Raw genomic sequence first — 17,881 nt, 5'->3', positions numbered from 1 at the left:
AGTCCATCTCATGGGGTCTGCATGTCCTCCCTGAACAAGAGGACAGGTGACTCAGCACAGTTACAGGACATTTTGAGAGATGTTGCATAGTCTCCTGGGACTTAGTCAACCTTGGAGGGCAAGGGGCAAAAACTGTCCTTTAAGTCCCTCTGACCAGATTAGTATAGGCCTCAAAGTATGGCTGTTAAACATCCATACTGGTACTTTTAATTACCGTGGGCTATGTAGATAAAGCTTGGATAAAAAACCAAATTCTCTCAGATAAACTTTGACTAGATATGTATTTTGTTCCTTAAACTAGTTGACTAAACTATGACCACAGAAATTTAAGATTATGTGTATATCATTTTTGTCTCATCCTTTATCTATCATAACAACCTACACAGACCTTCATTGCTTGCTTAGGCTTTCTCATTTTTTCTATTTTGGAAAATATCTCCATTCCCATATCCTTTTAACATCTTTTACATTCTCATTTTCTTTTTAAAAAAAATAATTATGAGACATAAAAGCATTAAAAAAAAATTTCCACCTGTTGTGAAAATTATTTTCCTGGGGATACTAAGAAATGCTTATTCCCTTTTAAGGTTCTAGTGTCAAGCCAATGTTTGATTGAATTTTTACTGGGGAACCAATGAAATTACTGCGCTTACTTACCGAGATAACTGAGGGGTTGCTGAGGTATATGTATGACTTGAGGGTATGCACACTGGAAAGCCTTTACCCAGCATGGGTCATGCCTTCTCTTCCTAGCCTTCCCCAGATTGTATACGTTAGCCCTCCTCAAGGGGTCAGGAGACCATGTGTGATTCAGGCCAAATTACATACAGTTGGCTGGGAAGAGTGACTGGATACTCCAGTGAGGGTCCAGTGACCCTGCTTGGCCCTCCTTTAATGAATGAGCACAACCATCAACAAGCCCAATTGTGATGATGTTTAGCAATCAGGCTCAGCTGAAGTCATAATGATGGTTATTTCATGCAGAAGAGACAGCTGTACAGCATCATCTTATTAAAAGGACGTGGAATTTAAAAGGATTTGGTGCTAGGATCTACATACGAGGGAGAACAAAGTTGTTCGTTTTTCTGAGTCTGTGTTACTTCACTTAGTGTAACAGTTTGTAGATCCATCCATTTACCTGCAAATTTCATTATTTCCTCTTTCTTTATTGCTGAATAGAACACCATTGTGTAAATATACCACATTTTTGTTAACCATTCATCAGATGAGGGGCACTTAGGTTGCTTCCTTAGCTATTGTGAAAAGAGCAGCAACAAACATGGTTGTACAAGTGTCTCTACAATAGGATGAGACCTTTGGGCATATGCCAAGGAGTGGTATAACCAGGTTATATGGTAGATTCATTTTTAGTTTTTTAAGAGTTCTCCACACTGTTTTCCATAGAGGCTGCATGAGGTTGCAATCCCACTAGCAGTGAATGAATGTTCCTCCTTTTCCACATTCTCACCAGCATTTGGTATCATTTGTTCTCTTGATCCTAGCCAGTCTGATTGGGTTAAGGTGATACCTTATGGTGGTTTAAATTTGCATTTCCCTAATTAACGATGTTGAACACTTTTTGAGATGTTTCTTAGTCATCTTTATTTCTTCATTTGAGAACTCTCTGTTTAAATCTTTAGCCCATCTTTTAATTGGGTCATTTGGTTTCTTGAGTCTTTGTTTTTTTAGTTCTTTATATATTCTGTATGTTAAACCTCTGTCAGCTGTGTCACTGGTGAAGATTTTTTTCCCACTCTGTGGGTTTTCCATTCACTTTTTTTTATTGTTTCTTTTGCTGTACAGAAGCTTTTTAGTTTAATGAGGTCCCGCTTGTTGATAGCTGATCTTAATTCCTGAGCAACTTCTGATTTAGAAAATCTTTTCCTACACCTATAGCTTGTAAGTTACTGCCAATATTTTCTTCTAATAGTTTTAGGGTTTCCAGTTTCACATTAAGGTCTTTGATCCATTTGGAGTTGACTTTTGTGAAAGGTGAAAGATAAGGATCTAGTTTCATTCTTCTACAGGTGGAGAGCCAGTTTTGCCAGCACCATTTGTTGAAGATGCTGTCTTTCCTCCATTGTGTGTTCTTGGCACCTTTGTCAAAAATCAGGTGACTGAAATTGTGTGTACTCGAGTTTGGGTCGTCAACAATGTTCCATTGATGTATGTGTCTGTTTTTGTGCCAGTACCATGCTGTTTTTATGACTATAGCTCTGTAGTATGCTTTGAGATCTGGTATAGTAATCCCCCCAGCGTTGCTCTTTGTGCTCAGGCTTGCTTTGGCTATCCGGGGTCTTTTGTGCTTCCATACGAATTTAAGGATTTTTTTTCTAGTTCTGTGAAGTATGTCATGGGGATTTTGATTGGGATTGCCTTGAATCTTTATATTGCTTTTGGTAGGATGGTCATTTTCACAATATTAAGTCTTCCAATCTATGAGCATGGGAAGCTTTCCATCTCCTGGTGTCTTCCTCAATCTCTTTAACAATTTAAAATTTTCATTGTAGAGATCTTTGGTGTCTTTGGTCAGATTTATTCCAAGATTCTCTATTTTTTTTTTCAGCAATTGTGAATGGGAGCATTTCCCTATATTCTTTCTCCAATTTCTTGTTATTGGTATATAGAAAGGCTGCTGATTTTTGTAGATTGATTTTATAACCTGCCACTGTTCTGAAAGTGTTGATCAGTTCTAGGCATTTTCTGGTGGAAATTTTGGGATCTCTTAGGTATAGTACCATATCAACTGCAAAAAGTGATTTTTATTTTGTCTTTTTGAGGCAGGGTCTCCCTGTAGCCACAGCTGTCCTGTAAGTCAGTATGTAGACCAGGCTGGCCTTGAACTCACAGAGGTCTGCCTGCTTCTGCCTCCCAAGTGCTGGGACTACGGGGAAACATCACAACAGACACCAGAAAGATACAGAACATTATAAGAGAATACTTTAAAGACCTATATGCTGCTAAATTTGAAAACCTAAAAGAAATGGATGGGTATCTAAAAGCATGGGAACCACCAAAGTTAAACCAAGAAGAGATGAACAGTTTAAACAGACTTATAACACACAAGGAAATTGAAACAGTAATACAAAGCTTCCCAACTAAAAAGAGTCCAGTCCCAGATGGATTTACAGAAGAATTCTCTGAGACATTTAAAGAAGACCTCCAATCAATACTACTTAAATTATTTAAAATGTTAGAAACAGAGGGAGAACTCCCAAATTCTTTCTATGAAGCCAGCATCACTCTAATATCCAAACCAGGTAAAGACACAACCAAAAATGAAAACTGTAGACCCATATCCTTAATGAACATAGATGCAAAAATTCTCAACAAAATACTTGCAAACCACATACAGACACACATCAAAAAGATCATTCGCCATGATCAAGTAGGCTTTATTCCAGAGATGCAGGGATGGTTCAATATATGCAAATCAACAAACATCATATAAATGGACTCAGACAAAAACCACAGCATTGTCTCAATAGATGCAGGAAAGCCTTTTGACAGAATTCAGCATGGATTTGTTCAAACTCCTAGAGGGAATTGGATTGGAGGGAACATACCTCAACATAATTAAAGCCATACACAACAGACCCACAGCCAGCATCATTCTAAATGGAGAAAAACTGGAAGCATTCCCATTAAAATCAGGAACCAGACAAGGATGTCCACTATCTCCACTCCTTTTCAACATAGTGCTTGAAACTTGCTAGAGCCATAAGACAGGAGAAGGAAATTAAAGGAGTACTAATTGGAAAAGAAGAGGTCAAACTATCACTTTTTACAGATGATATGATACTATACCTAAGAGATCCTAAAAGTTCCACCAGAAAACTCCCTAGCAACCTTTAGTTGAGATATTACTAAGCCACATTATACCTGAATAAAGAATCAGCCTGACTCAGCATTAAGGCCAAGAGCGGACCCGAACTCAGAATCCCCCATTCTTCTGATATCTCACAGAACTGTGTTCCTAAGCCAGGCCTCACCCATACTTTCATTAAACAGTCTCTCCAGCATGAATTGGGGGACTACAAGCTTAGGTCCACCCTTACCAGAGAATCGTGCCCTTTGATCCCTAGGCCTCAAATGTCTCATATATACAATGTCAAGCATTCTTCTCAACTCTCACTGCATCTGATGAGAATATGAAATGAATCTGCTGCTTTCTGCACTGTGATGTGTTAATTTAAGCATAGCAACACACATTCACTATCTTGGGTGGAGGGCAAAGTGGGGTCTCCCGGGATCAAGGTCAGGTACCCGGGTCACAAGAGCACATGGCTCAGTGAGCTTGTTTGCATTATAAACAGCTTCTGGGTACAAGGTTAAGTAAATGTCATTAATGCAGATTCTATCCAAACTGTAAGTCATTCCTACTTAGTAACTCCCTTTTGGTGAGTGAACACATCCTGAAATAGAATCGTGAAACTAGAGGACATGGCCAGATCCAGACTTAACCAGTTTGGGGTACATGTGCAATAAGACAGATTTTGTCCTTAAAATTTTAGGGGAAAACCCCTATTTGCCCTCTTATGCCTATGCACAATTGGCATATAATTAAAATAAAATGCATCATGGGAAAGGACATGCTCAGTGAACTAAGGCTTATATAACCCAAGACCATCAATTAAAACCAAAAGGCGGACCACCTACACCTTACTCCTAGCAAGCAACTCCTCCTGGATCCAGAAAGGAAGACAGCCTGGGTAGTAGTCAGGGCCTCTTGGCCACTCTAGCCCAAGTAGCCTGTTACTGTTTTGCAGTGTATCTGGCCTATACTGTCACTTTGCTTTAGAATAAAATTCCTTCCACTCTCCTATCTGTGTCCATCTTCAAGTTTTTGAACAAGATGCTTAGATCCTAGAAATACCCAGTCCAAACAGAGATACCTGGTAAGAGATGGGTTCAAATCCCAGCCCTACCTGGACAGCCTGTATACATCGCTTAAGTTTTATGGAGATAACAAATGATCACTCATAGGACAGTTAATGCAGACTAAATGAATTCATTCATCTAAGCATGGTAGCACAGCTTGGCACAGTAGAGTTAAGCTGTAGTTAACATTCTATAGTCATTAAGTCTTAGAAAAAATTACACTTATAAAGCATGTAGATTCTCAATCCAAATCTCCAATATTCTGGCTCTTGGGGGTAGGTGCCATACTCTAAGGACAGCGAGACATGCAAGTCCTAGACTCTGGTTGTATCTCCACTGTGACTTCCAGCTCCACCTCTACTAGGTCTCCACTCTTCTTTAGGGGGATCTTTAGATATGGATTATTTTCATAGGACAATTTTCTGCTCTATCATTGGTTCCATTCCCTCCAGATAATTTTTTTAAAGCCAGGATGAGCTCAGTTAACACCAAGAGGACCCAAGAAACAAAATGCTAGTCCCCAAACCAGCTTGTGTGCAGGTCAGGAGATGGGTGGAGGGATAGCTTATGTGTTTGGGCCTGAATGGAATGGGAGCAGATGTCTCTCAGGAGCAGAGCTGTCACCTCTGCTGGGGGTTGTGAAGAGCTGTTAGGGAGAGCTTTCTTCTACCAGACTCTGGGTCACCTTGTTGAGAGTTCCTAGCCTGCCTCGGCATAGCTTGCTCCCTGCTCACAGGCCCTCTCTCCATCAAAGACTTGTCTTCCTAAGGTGGTCTGCTCTGGCAGCTCCATGTTGACCTGTTTCCTTCCTCCCTTCCTTCCCTCAGATCAGATCTTCCAGCTCCTTGGACCTCATCTTTCATCTCCTGCACCTGTCTTGGGGACTGCATTGATCAAGCGTGAACTGCACAGCTGGCCCACCATGAACTGGAAGGTGAGAAGAATTTTAAACATGTATAGCTTGCTTGCTTTCCTCTCCACGTTTTATATCTGTCATGATAATGAAATATCTGAGATTAGCTGGTTTATTTAGCTCATGGGGGTCTGGAAATTCCCATCTAAGAGCTTTGTTCTGAACCTGTTGACAGGTGGCGGTGACAGGGGACAGTGGTAGATAAAGCTTCTCACGTAGGAGCCAGTGTGCAAAAGTGGAAGAAGAGACAGTGAAGTCCCAGGGTCCCCTTTGCAGATGCACTTCCAGTGACCTAAGGACCTCCCTCCCAGAAGGCCCCACTCCCTGAAGACCCAGCACTTTCCAGTAGCACCACTCTAGACACCAAGTCATGGGTTTGAGGGGTATTGTATATGTGAGCCATAGCATTCATGGTTGTAAAAAAATTAAGAATAACAGTTCTGTAGCAATCGAACAAGTTTTTATTAATTTTGCTCTTTTGCAGTTTCATCCGTGTATATAATGTATTCTGAATAACTTGTACCCCAGCCTTTCTAATCTCTCCCACTCCTGTCCACTCCCTCTTCCCTACAAGGCCCTCTCCCTCAGTTATGTCTTTTTCTCTTGTTTCGTGACCCACTGAGTTTAACCAGGGCTGTCTGTGTCACCATGGATTTGTAACAATCCACGGAACCTGGTGAGCATAGAGCAATTTAAAAAAAAAAGCTACACAAAAGTATAGTTATATTTGATGTTTTGTTTCAAATTAAAGCTTGCAAATTTACATGTGTTTACCAGCTTCTGGAAGGGTAAACCTTTCTTGATGTGCGTTCACTACCATCAGAGCCACCTCACCTCACTTTTCTTGCAGAAACCAGGCCTCTGATGCTTCCTTTAGTGCCCCGCATTCTTGTTTCTTTAAAGTGGATGCAGTGGGTGAAACTTTGTGGGCCCCAAATTTGGGCCCCAAATTCATACGTTGCACTTGAACTCTAGTGTGATGGTATTTGGAGGTGGCACCTGTGGAAACTGATTAGGTCATAAGAGTGGCACCCTCCTGAGTGGGATTACTGCCTGTGATGGTTGCTCTCATTATCAAACTGATGAGATCTAAAATCATCTGGGAGATGGGTCTCTGGGGCCATTCTCTCGATGAGGTTAATTGAGGTATGAAGACCCTGCCCACTGTGGGTGGCACTTTCCCCGGGTTAGGATCCTGGACTGCTTTGTTTTCTGTCTCCTGCTGTTGATATGATGTGATCAGTCACCTCAAGCTGCTGCCACAACTTACCACCATGATGTCCTGTATCCTGTGAGCCAAAACCAATAAACCCTTCCTTCCTTAGGTTGCTTTTGTCAGGATGTTTTATCACAGCAACAGAACGCTTTCTCACCCTCTTTCTGTCAGGAGGACAGAAGGAAGTCTGCAGTACAGCCCAGAAGAGGCCCTCCATTAGAACATGACCATGCTCTAGTAATCTCAGACCTCAGCCTCCAAAGCTGAGAGGAATAATCCTCTGTTGTTAATAACTCTGACATACAAGCCTGAATTGACTGAAACAGTAGATTAAGATTTCAGGAAGCAATCTGTGTACAAAACCTTGCAGATTTGTATGATCCTCTTCCATAATCCTGTATTTTCTAAGACCATTTTCTTTTTCTATCAAACTTGAGTCTCACAAAGAATTCAACTCAGGTTTCATGGAAACAACCTGTTTTTAAGTTATAAACAAATTACCTATTAGAACATCAAGGACAACTTGAACTAAATAAATATGAAGATCTATAAAATGTGAGGTTCAGCTGTTGGGAGTTCAGGGACAGCAGAACCAGCCTATTAGCTGGTTCATTTGGTGAGTTGTGGCAGCAGCATTTTTAGAGACAAGGGAGAGCATCTGTTTAAATGTCTAAAGCCAGTGGAGGTTGGTGAAGAGGACAGCACTTCGCCAGGCAATGGTGCACACCTGTAATCCCAGCACTCAGGGAAGACCAGGAGTTCAAGACTAGCCTTGACTACATAGAGAATTTGAGGCCAGCCTGGGCTACATGAAACCCTGTCTCAGAAAACAGAGTAACCACTGAAAGAAATCTTTATTGTAGCCACTTTGAAAAGTACAAAGTCAAATAAAAATTGTATGCCACCTCACCATCCAGATGTGGATGCTATTAATTCTGGTATGTCTCCTTCCAATATATGAAAATGTAGTATATTTCAAGTATAGGATCTTAATTTTTTTCAGTTATTATAAGCCTTTTCTTACTCAGAACATTCAGTGACTTTCACTTGCAAGAATAACTGGTAAGTTTCTCCCCCAGCTCTGTGGTGGGCAGGGCTTCAGGACCCCAGAACCCCTTCAGAAGGACTGAGGGACTCACCTCCCTGGGAACAGCCCTGTTGATATTAAGACACAGAGTGTGTTCTGTGAAGGGGATGACCATGTGAGAGTTTGTTGAGAATGCATTTGGGAGCCAGAAGTGGCAGTGGAACGATCCAGAAGGAAAATCGAGACAGAAGGTATAAGGGGAAGAAGCTAAATGTAGTGTGGAGTGTGGATTTGGGGCGTTTTGACTCACCACGGTGGCTTGGGGAGAAAGAGTGAGAGGCAGTGCTAAACCATATCAGCCAGGTTGTGAGCATGAGTGGGCCTCACACTTGACAAGTGTGTTTTGTGGACTAGTCACAGAGTGATTGCAGGACCCACTCCCAGGGCTTCTGCTTAAGGAGGTCTGAATGGAGCCCAGAAGTTTGCATTTTTTCCAAATTCCTGTGTCTTAAGGCCTCCCAGACCAATCCTACTTGTGTCAAAGGGAGTCTTTGCCTGTATTAGGAACAGAAGCTGCTCAGACCTTCCCAGCTCCAGGTAGACATAGTACCATGGCCTTCGGGGAGCAGAATCATGTTTAAAACTGGTCTTTTCTTCTTAGTGTCAGCAATAAATGGCCTTTTTCATGCCCCAATGGCAGAAAGCTCCAGGAAACTGAAGGAATTGTGTAGTCCCCAGTGCAACCTGTAGCCTCTGTGGCTCTGTGGACTGAGGCTGGCAGGTCACACTGCCTGTGGAAAAGCAAGTACAGCCTCGTTATTCTTAACAGTCCACCATTTTCTTGTCACGGGTTAGGGTTATGTTTTTAAAAATGAGCATTGATCTTGGGCTGGGGAGTTGGCTCAGTTGGTAAAGTGCTTGCTGGGTAAGCATGAAGACCTGAGTTCAGATCCCCAGCACCCACCCAAAAAACTGGGTGTGGCAGCCCATACCTGTAACCCCAGTACTGGGCATGGGTAGTTGCAGAGATAGGCAGATCCTAGGGACTTTCAGGCCAGCTAGTTTAGCCAAAACAGTGAGCTCAGGTTCAGTAGAGATCTTGTCTCAAACAATAAGACCGAGAATGAGAAAAGATTCTCAAAGTCAACCTCTGAACCTCTGGCTTCCACATGCACACACAGGCAAGCATACCTGTACACAGATGTGTGTACACATGCAACACACACACACACACACGCACACGCACATGCACACTCACACACACGCAGGGGGTGTTGCTCTTACCCATATCAACAATAGTCATTTCCTCCCTGCAGCTCTGTGTATTTTAAAGGTGAAAGGAGCTTGCTAAAAAGAAAGATCGGAGGGAAATTGAACCCAGCTGAAGCCCAGTAGTCTGGAAGGGGCAGGAAAGGGGCAAACTCCTTAGCCCTGTAGTGCCCTTGACCTCTGCTGGTATTGCTCTCCTGCCCGCTCAGGCCGGAAACTTCTCCCTCATGCCTCTTCCTCTCCAGTCTCTATGAAAGAAAATAAATATCAAAACCACTTCACCTGTGTCTATCAGTTGCATTTCCTTTTCAAGTTGGTTTCTAACTTCCTGTTGAGATAACATATTCCTCAAGTTTCGAACGGGGGCTTGCCTGTGGAGAACCACGCACTATAATGTGGGCCCCATCATACTAGGGCCCCAGAGTACATCTGCAGAGATGAGAAACCTCGAAGACGGCACCTTGTTCAGAGCGAGTCGGTTTCAGCCAGCCTGGAATAGCCTAGTCAACTTAGGGAGGTTTATATGGCAACATGGCACATCCTCCACCTAGTTTGTGTACATGAAGTCAAGAGTTTGCCCTTGGAATGTGAACCTTCAGGAAAGAAGCGTGAGAGGCTTATGGGGGCCAAGGGGGTAGGCCTCAGGTCTTAGGAGGAGGCATGTGACAGCCACATCAGCAGTCTGAGCTGTTCCTCTTGCAGGGTAAATGTCCACCATACTCCTTTGTCCTGTTGTCCCTTGTTCCTTCAGGAGCCTGGGCTGTGTTTGATCTTTACTCTTAAGATGATTTAGTGGTTGGAAACTTAACTGAGTTTCTGTTTTAGTTAAAACAGTTGAGTGTTTGAGTTCTTTTACCCTTGGTGTTCATTACATTATCTAATTATACAACGTCTTCCTCAGAGATTTTCAGACATCCATATCTAATGGCTCAGTAATTTCTGAGGTAGTGAATCCTGTTGCCTTTGACAAACTCAGTAGCCGAGCTATTGCTGACTGGCATGACTGCACTGTAGAACTGATGGGAATAGGAGCACAGGATGTGTGCTACCAGGCATCGGGTCGGAGCGGTCAGAGCTGCATCAGACCGTTCTTCGCCAATCACTGACCTTTCCGTAGTTACATTTCTTAACTCCTCCGTCAGAACTGCTTGCCCGTCTCATGGGGCTGAAGCAAAGGTGAAAGGAGACAATCCACAGAAGGTTCTAGGTCACAGGAAGTTTCTAGTACATAGCAACTGATGCTCCATCTTCTAAATGTAAAACCCACACCTAAGAAAGACAAAGAATTGAGATGCAGTGGGAGGGATGTTTACCTGGATAGATGGAATCGGGAGGGAGGCTGGCCTCTTCCTGAATGTGCTGGCTGGACCTTTTGGCCTCTATGGGCTTGGCTTTCTGTGTTTGAAAATGAAATAATAGACTAGGTCATCTTCAACATCCCTCCATCCTTCATCTCTGTGAGCATTTTCTTTGCAGCTAGCTTCCACTAAACAATTTCATATCAGCCTTAGGTGGGCCAACAGAGGAGGGTCACATGTAACTCGTTTTATTGGTGTTACCTGTAGTAAGTGATGTTTGCTAATTTAACCTGATTTCATTGGAATAAGTTCTGCCCAATCCACTAAGCTACAAATGTCTTTTACTTTATTTGGGAAGAAATTTTAATCGTGCAAAAAGCCCATAATAACTTGAGTCAGAGTAACCATGTTTATGAAACTAGTATTTGCTTTGAGAAACTCTAGTGAGATATAGAATTTCATAATAAAACCTGGTGTGGAGAGGATGATTCCTCAGACTTCTCTTTATCTAATAGGCTAAAACTTTCCTCCAATAGGAAATTATAGGGAGAGTTGATAAGTGCTTCTCCCTTCTAGCTCTAATGCTAATGAGTCTCAGAACCAAGATGAATTCAGTTGTACTAAAGCTGGAGAAGGGGTAAAAGCTTGGAAAGGTAGGTGCCAGTGAGTGGCAGAGCAGGCCTACCATCATCCTGCCGGCTATTGCTTCACCCGCCCACGTGCTGCCTTAGAAGCAGGGCCCTGAGGGATCCACAGTTGAATTAAGTAGTGAAAGACCTGACCCGTTTCACCCTAAGTTGATGGCTGTTCCCCTCTGTGAAGTCAGGAGCAAGGGGACAATGAAGGCAGAAGGGGACCTTGTCTGCTTGGCCCTTGTTCTGTTTCCTTTTGGTGCCGAGATAAAACATTCAGACCAAAAGCAACTTGAGATGGAAAGGGCTTATTAGGCTTATACCTTCGGGTCCCAGTCTGTCACTGGGGAAGTCATGGCAGGAACTCGGGGCAGGAACCTGGAGACAGAAACCACGAAGGAACACCGTGTGCTGGCTTGCCCTCCTGCTCACGCAAGGCTCATCTTTAGCTGGCTTCCTTTCTTTTTTATTAAGATTTGTTTTTTATTTTCTGTGTATGAGTGTTTTGCCCGCATTGTATGCACATTTACTGTACATGGCCTAGAAGAAGAGGGCAGCAGATCCCCTAGAACTGGAGTTATAGATGGTTGTGAGCTGCTGTGTGGGTGCTGGGAACCAAACCTGGGACCTGTGCAAGACTAGCCAGTGCTCTAAACTACTGAGCCTGCTCTCCAGCTTAGCTAGATGTCTTATACATCCCAGGACCACTTGCCTGGGGATGGTGCTGCTCAAAGTGGACTGGGCTCCCCTTCATCAATTAATGATCAAGACAATCTCCCAACGGACATAGTACAGGTCAATTTGATCTAGGCAACCCCTCAGTCAAGGCTTTCCTCTCAGATGACACTAGGCTGTGTCAAGTTGACAAATATAGTAACTAGGACACCAGTATAGCCCCGGCACATAGCCTCATGCTTGAAACATAGTAGGTGCTCAGTAAACAATGTTGATTGAAGGAACATGGAAGAAACTAGCCACATCACTGCAGAGCACTTAGAATGTCTTTCTTCTTGAAGGCTCTTGAACACGTGCCCCTGCTGCTGTATGTCCTGGCAGCCAAAACGCTGATTCTCTGTCTGGCATTTGCGGGAGTGAAAGTATACCAGAGGAAAAGATTGGAAGCCAAACAGCAAAAACTGGAGGCTGAAAAGAAGACGCAGATGGAGAAGAAAGATGACTGAAGGGAAATCGCAGGTGCGGAGGCTTTGTGAGTGGAAAGTATCAGGGGTTGCGCAGGCCAGCCAGCCAAGGTGCGGTCTCTCGGAGATCTCTGCATCTCTTGGGTCTGAAAGGCTTTGCGGGGATGTGGGGGCCCACCGCTGCTCTAAGGGAGAACTTCCTTTGAGAGCAGCGGGGCTCAGAGCCTGACCTGACCGTTTGCCCTTTGCATGCTGAATACCAGTCCTCTCTGCTCTGAACCTGCTGTGCTTCTTCATGGGGCTCTGGGGGAAGCTCAGAACCCGACTGGTGTGACGCCAGCTACAGACCTTTGTTCCAGAGAAGCCCACGTGCTAAAAGGCAAGCTGTAGTGCGTGAATCCGCTGACATGCGTGTAGGAGAAGATGGAAACTCACAGGTCATTTGAAAGCCCGAGATTAAGGAACCCTGTTATCTTCAGGGTAAAGTCTGACTTCTCGATATGGCAGATAATCCCTTCTCCATCTGTCCTTAGCCTGGCCAGACCTCGGTTGCCCCTGCGCAGTCCACGCCTGCGCTCCTGCAGGCTGTTCTGGATCATGGTGACTTATCACACCCCAGTGTCCTAACTAGCAGGTCCTCCCTGACAGCTGCTCCCTAGGCATGCGGCTTGCATATCGCTGTAGCTGCGCCTCTCCGTGCGTGTAGGAGGGTCTGGAGCATGCTTATGGGGGTCAAGACTCAAGGCTCCAGGAAGCTATTATTAAGGCGGTGACACAGATTTAACATGCTCACTGAGTTTTGTGTTTTGATCTAGTTTTTTATTTATCAGGTTGGGCTCTGGGCTTCTCTAAATATCAGAGGATTCAAATTTGATAGGTGGGGATTTTAGATCAGTAGTTCCTAAACCCAGCTAAGGATCAGAATTCCCTGTTAAGAACACAGCCTCCCAGGCTTCAGCCTTAGGAGAGTATGCCTTCTCCTGAGTACCCTCTGGGCAGTTGTTCTTTTGAGCACCGGGACCCACATGGTAATAGAACTGACTCCTGCAAGTTGTCTTCTGACCTCCACATTCGGTGGCACGGATTCTCTCTCTCTCTCTCTCTCTCTCTCTCTCTCTCTCTCTCTCTGTAATAAAAGAAGGGTGAAGAAAGATTTTAATTGGAATGTTGATTGGATTGATATTCTAAGCTGAGTCATGACTTGTGTGTTCTGAGAAGATGAGAAGATAAGATGACATCATAGGTGCCCTTCCTTCTAGCAGATGTCACTGAGCCAACAGGGTTGAAATGGCTGTGTGCACAGCCCATGCCAAACTGGCAAGGGGAGTCAGCCTTCTTCCCAGGCTTACAGCTTGTCCAGACAGGAGCTTTGCTTCAAAGAAATGAATCTTCGGATGGAAAGAAAATTGTAGTGCCAGAAACGCATTGTTCGTGGATGAACTTGAGTGGCTTCCATTTGTCAGGTCCAAATGCCCAAACACTTACTGTTGAGCACGGAAAGCGTCGGCTACTATTCCATCAGATCTTTCCCACTTAGCTCTTTGGTCTTTCTTTCTAGATTTTGCTATTTAAATGTCAGCTTGGGTGGACTCCAGCTGAGAAAACAGAAGAAAGACTAATGGCTGAATGTCAGAGGATCAACTTCCGACCTACATTTTAACTTAAAATAATGAATAATGTGAGTTTTTATATGCTTTTAGAAAAACTAGTATTTTGTTTACTAAAATAAAATACCTTTGTAAAAAAGCCTGTGTTTGGTCTTGGGGTCTCTTTCTGTCTCTCTGTGCCCCCCCCACACACACACGCAGAGGCATGTGCGTTATGAGAGGAGGGAGTTTTGCAAACCCCTCTCCTTGGCTCTTCCTGACTGTGTGGAGCACATTTGCTGTGGTGGCAAATCTCAGGTGCATGTGCACTGATGCCCAGGTCACAGAGTAGCACCTGCTGCAGGGGACCGGGATCCCAGCAGTGGAGGCCTCAGCCAGCTGGCCCCCACTCCCTGCTGCACTCCCGCACTCTCCTTCGAATGCAGAGTGTTTCCAAGGTCAGTGTGTCTATACCATTAGGGAGGCTGTGTGCTTATCTAGGGCAGAGTCATAAGAGCTGGCCCCTGTGCTGGCCTAGGAGGGCCTATGTGGGTGAAGAACAGGGTGAAGGCCATAGGCGATCTTAGTTGCTAAATCTAGGAAGAGTGGCAAGGTGGCTTAGGCTTGTAACCCTAACGCTTGGGAGGCTAAGGCAGGAAGATTGCCAAAAGTTTGAGGCTAGCCTGAACTTCAGAGTGAGACCTATCTCAAAAGCCAAAACAAGACAAGGCAAAATTAAAACAAAAAACAATAAACTTCCTGAGTCCTTTTGAAAGGCTTAAGAGACACCCTGGGCCAGGCTTTGTCCTCTCCCACCCCCTGAAGGGAGGGGCCCCTCACAGGGGACTTCCCTATTTGAGGGAGGAGAGTGGTGAGCTTCACTCGCTGAGGTCTCTATAAATGCTCCACTATCACTTCTTTGTAGATACCAAAGTGGATAGGGAATGAGGAAGCAGTAAGCAGGCCTTGAGTGCTGGGGGACGCTGGGCTCATTGTAGGTGGACACATGGAAAATTTGCAGGAGTGTGTGCTAACAGATGTAAGCCAGCCTGGCCCACTTGGGTAGAACACAGGAAGTCAGGGAATTGCATCTCTTTACATTTTTACTGATTGAGGAATGATCCTAACTACTACTTAGAAAGTAGGAAAGACTCACAGGATTAGAGATCCAAGTTCAGAATGGATCTTGAGCTCACAAGGGGCAAATTTTAAAACAGGCAAAAGAGGATGTTCCTTGAAAAGCTCTACCTTACTTCCCCCCCCCCCCGCTCCCCGCCATGTGCTGCTCCAACCTTTGCCTCTTTGCCTGGGAGACAGCCCTGGTGACCTCCTCTTTGAGCATCCCCACTGTGGCCCAGGAGTACCCTTATACTGAATGGATGAGCAGAGGCCAAGGCTTTGGATTCTGTGGGTCTGCCTAAATGTTGCTCACACCTGACCCTGGACACATAGCCAACCCCTGTTCTTCTGTCAGGGCCTCTCTGCAGCCTACCAGGAGAATTCCCCTATTCTGGGCCTCTGCCTGCTGCTCGAGTTGCAGGGCTAGAACACTGCCAGCTCCCAACATGTCTGGTCTCAGACTCGGGCCCCTAGACACCACTTTTCCCCACTCCCCCCACCTACCTGCCTCCTACGTTCAAGATAGAGAGCTCCAGTGGCTTTCCCTAGAGAATCCAAGTCTTCCTGAGCAGCAGATACCTACTTGTTTTAAATATACCTTTCTGGACGTCCTATCTTCATTTCAATTGCTGTGATAAAATATCCCAGCAAAAAGCAACTTTATGGAGAAAGGGTTCATTTTATGTCACACTTCCAGGTTCTACCTGTTCACTGCAGGAAAGTCGCAGAGACAGGAGTCTGAAGTTCATATCACATTCACAGAGCCGAGAAAAATGAATGCGTGCACACTCATGTGTTTGTTTACACTTAACTCGATTTCTCCTGTACAGTTCAGGACCCCCTGCCTAAAGAATTGTGCGGCCCACAGTGGTCTGGGTCTTCTCACATCAGTTAATTTAATTAAGACAATATCACAAGGACATGCCCCCAGACCAACCCATTGTAGACAGTCCCTCATTGGGACTCTCCAGGTAATTTAGGTTGTTAAGTTGACAATTAATGCTAACCACCGTGCTGGGTTTTGGGATTTAAAACTCATCTTTTTACTTTGTGGAACATCTAGCTATCTTCTTGAAAAGTTTGGTGGAAGATGTCCTAATGGTTGTGCTAAGCCATTCTCTCCCCTATGGTTTTTCTGTAAGGTCTTTGCTTTTTTCTCTTACCTTTCCTATGCTCTCTTCCGCCACTAGGGGGAGATGGTTACTCACTCATTGCAGTTACAGATAGCTAAATGAAGTCTGGACATCTGTAGTTTGATGGCTGGAAGTAGATAGGCAGGCACATTGAAGTTCACAGCTAAGAGCCCCGTCGGGACCTCAGGCAGCCAGCAGCTGATGAGAGTAACCGAGGAAGCAGACTTAGAAAGGGGGTAACCACCCCTGGGGTGACAGAAAGGTCACTAAGACCATCAACTGAAACCCATGTTCTCTCCCTATGAGGTCCCCAAAACCCCTCACAGAGATCCCAGTTTATCTCACATGCAACCCTAACGTGTCTACTTGACTGTCAAGCTTGCAACACGTTAGAAGCAGGAAGGTGAAAAGGCTATTGGGGGCAGACATACCTTTAAGCAAGAGAGCAAGTTGATCAAGCCTGAGAGCTGCAGTTAACAGCCATGCCAGGCACCCATGTTATGGTGACCTTAGACAAAAGAGGTTAAAAAGCTTCATGAACTCAGGTTAAGGAGGCAGAGAGGCACATGATGTGTTTCAGAAATCAAATCACTGGGTTATTTAGAGGGGCTTCTCTGTCCCTAAGCTTTGCTCAAGTTCTGTGGAGGGAAACTGATATCCAGTGACTCATTCTTAAAGACCCAGATGCCTGGGACTGGGTGTACTGCATCTCAGCCTAGATTTATCCGACGAACGTTCCTAAGTGATGTTCGGCACTCTGTGCCGAGTCCCAGGGTACAGAGACGGGAGGTGTCCATGTTTGAACTTGGGGAGCCTAAGCTCTGCTGTCAGGAACATATGAATGGTACAGGTGGACTGGGGTGCTTCCTGCTATACCAGAGATCAGCTCCCTAGTATGGAGCTCAGCTATGGCTGGTCTGTGCTGGAGTGAAGCCAGAAGGAAGCCAGGAGAGTGGTACTAAGGCAGAATCTAGAGATGAAAGAGAATGAGGATGGGAGTCCGGGCTGGTCAGATCCACAATGGCTTCAGGACCTGGAAGAGAGGTGGGAGACTTGTGGTTCAGACACTCCCAGAACGTATCATCTCTCTGCCTCTAATCTTTAGTAGGGCCCCTTTGAAGTCTGTGGCCTCTTTAACCCTTTCGTAGGCATTCTGTAACCTGCACATACACATATATAATTACTGTGTGATATGTACTGTGTGATCTGAGAGTAATATTAGTAATTAAGATTGGGATAAACGTGTTTGCCAGTGACCAGCTTATCAAGGGAAATTTGGAACACTTCAAATTGCGGCCAATGAAACTAATATAGCTTCTAAGTTTGTTGTTATTCAATAAACTCAGACACATATGCCCATCTATAGTTTTGTTATTTCATACCCCTGACAATTGGTCTGGTCTGTTGGGGACCAAGGCCAGGAACTTAATCCAAAACAATGGCCTCCCATCTTTTTTTTTTTGTCTTTTTGAGACAGCTGTCCTGGAACTCACTATGAAGACCAGGCTGGCCTCGAACTCACAAAGATCTGCCTGTCTCTGCCTCCCAAGTGCTGGGATTAAAGGCCACGCCTGGCAGCCTCCCATCTTTTCAACACTAGGTAAGCCACAGACTGCATGTCTCTGCCTGGGTGGGCCTTCCTCTTCCTCTAAGATGAACCTGCCCTCT

General features: G+C 44.6%; 1 protein-coding gene across 3 annotated transcripts in view; it reads left to right on the top strand.

The window, feature by feature from the left end:
- Smim11a (small integral membrane protein 11A) overlaps positions 1-17,881 on the top strand; it is a 48,183-nt gene that overhangs the window by 6,552 nt on the left and 23,750 nt on the right. Inside the window, exons 2-4 of one of the 3 annotated variants that reach the window (XM_029564883.1) lie at positions 5,709-5,815; positions 12,253-12,443; positions 13,934-14,121. In XM_029564883.1, the coding sequence (XP_029420743.1) occupies positions 5,709-5,815; positions 12,253-12,417 (272 nt within the window). In that variant the 3' untranslated portion in view covers positions 12,418-12,443; positions 13,934-14,121. Of the gene's footprint in view, positions 1-5,708; positions 5,816-12,252; positions 12,444-13,933; positions 14,122-17,881 lie in introns of those variants that run through there. The other 2 variants (XM_017798895.2, XM_029564882.1) reach the window with 2 other exon arrangements.

Source organism: Nannospalax galili, unplaced genomic scaffold (assembly GCF_000622305.1).
Source record: "Nannospalax galili isolate Female #2095 unplaced genomic scaffold, S.galili_v1.0 scaffold136, whole genome shotgun sequence".
Lineage (NCBI taxonomy): Eukaryota > Metazoa > Chordata > Mammalia > Rodentia > Spalacidae > Nannospalax > Nannospalax galili.
The sequence above is the reverse complement of the archived record's forward strand: the minus strand, read 5'-3'. Positions and strand labels throughout refer to the sequence as shown.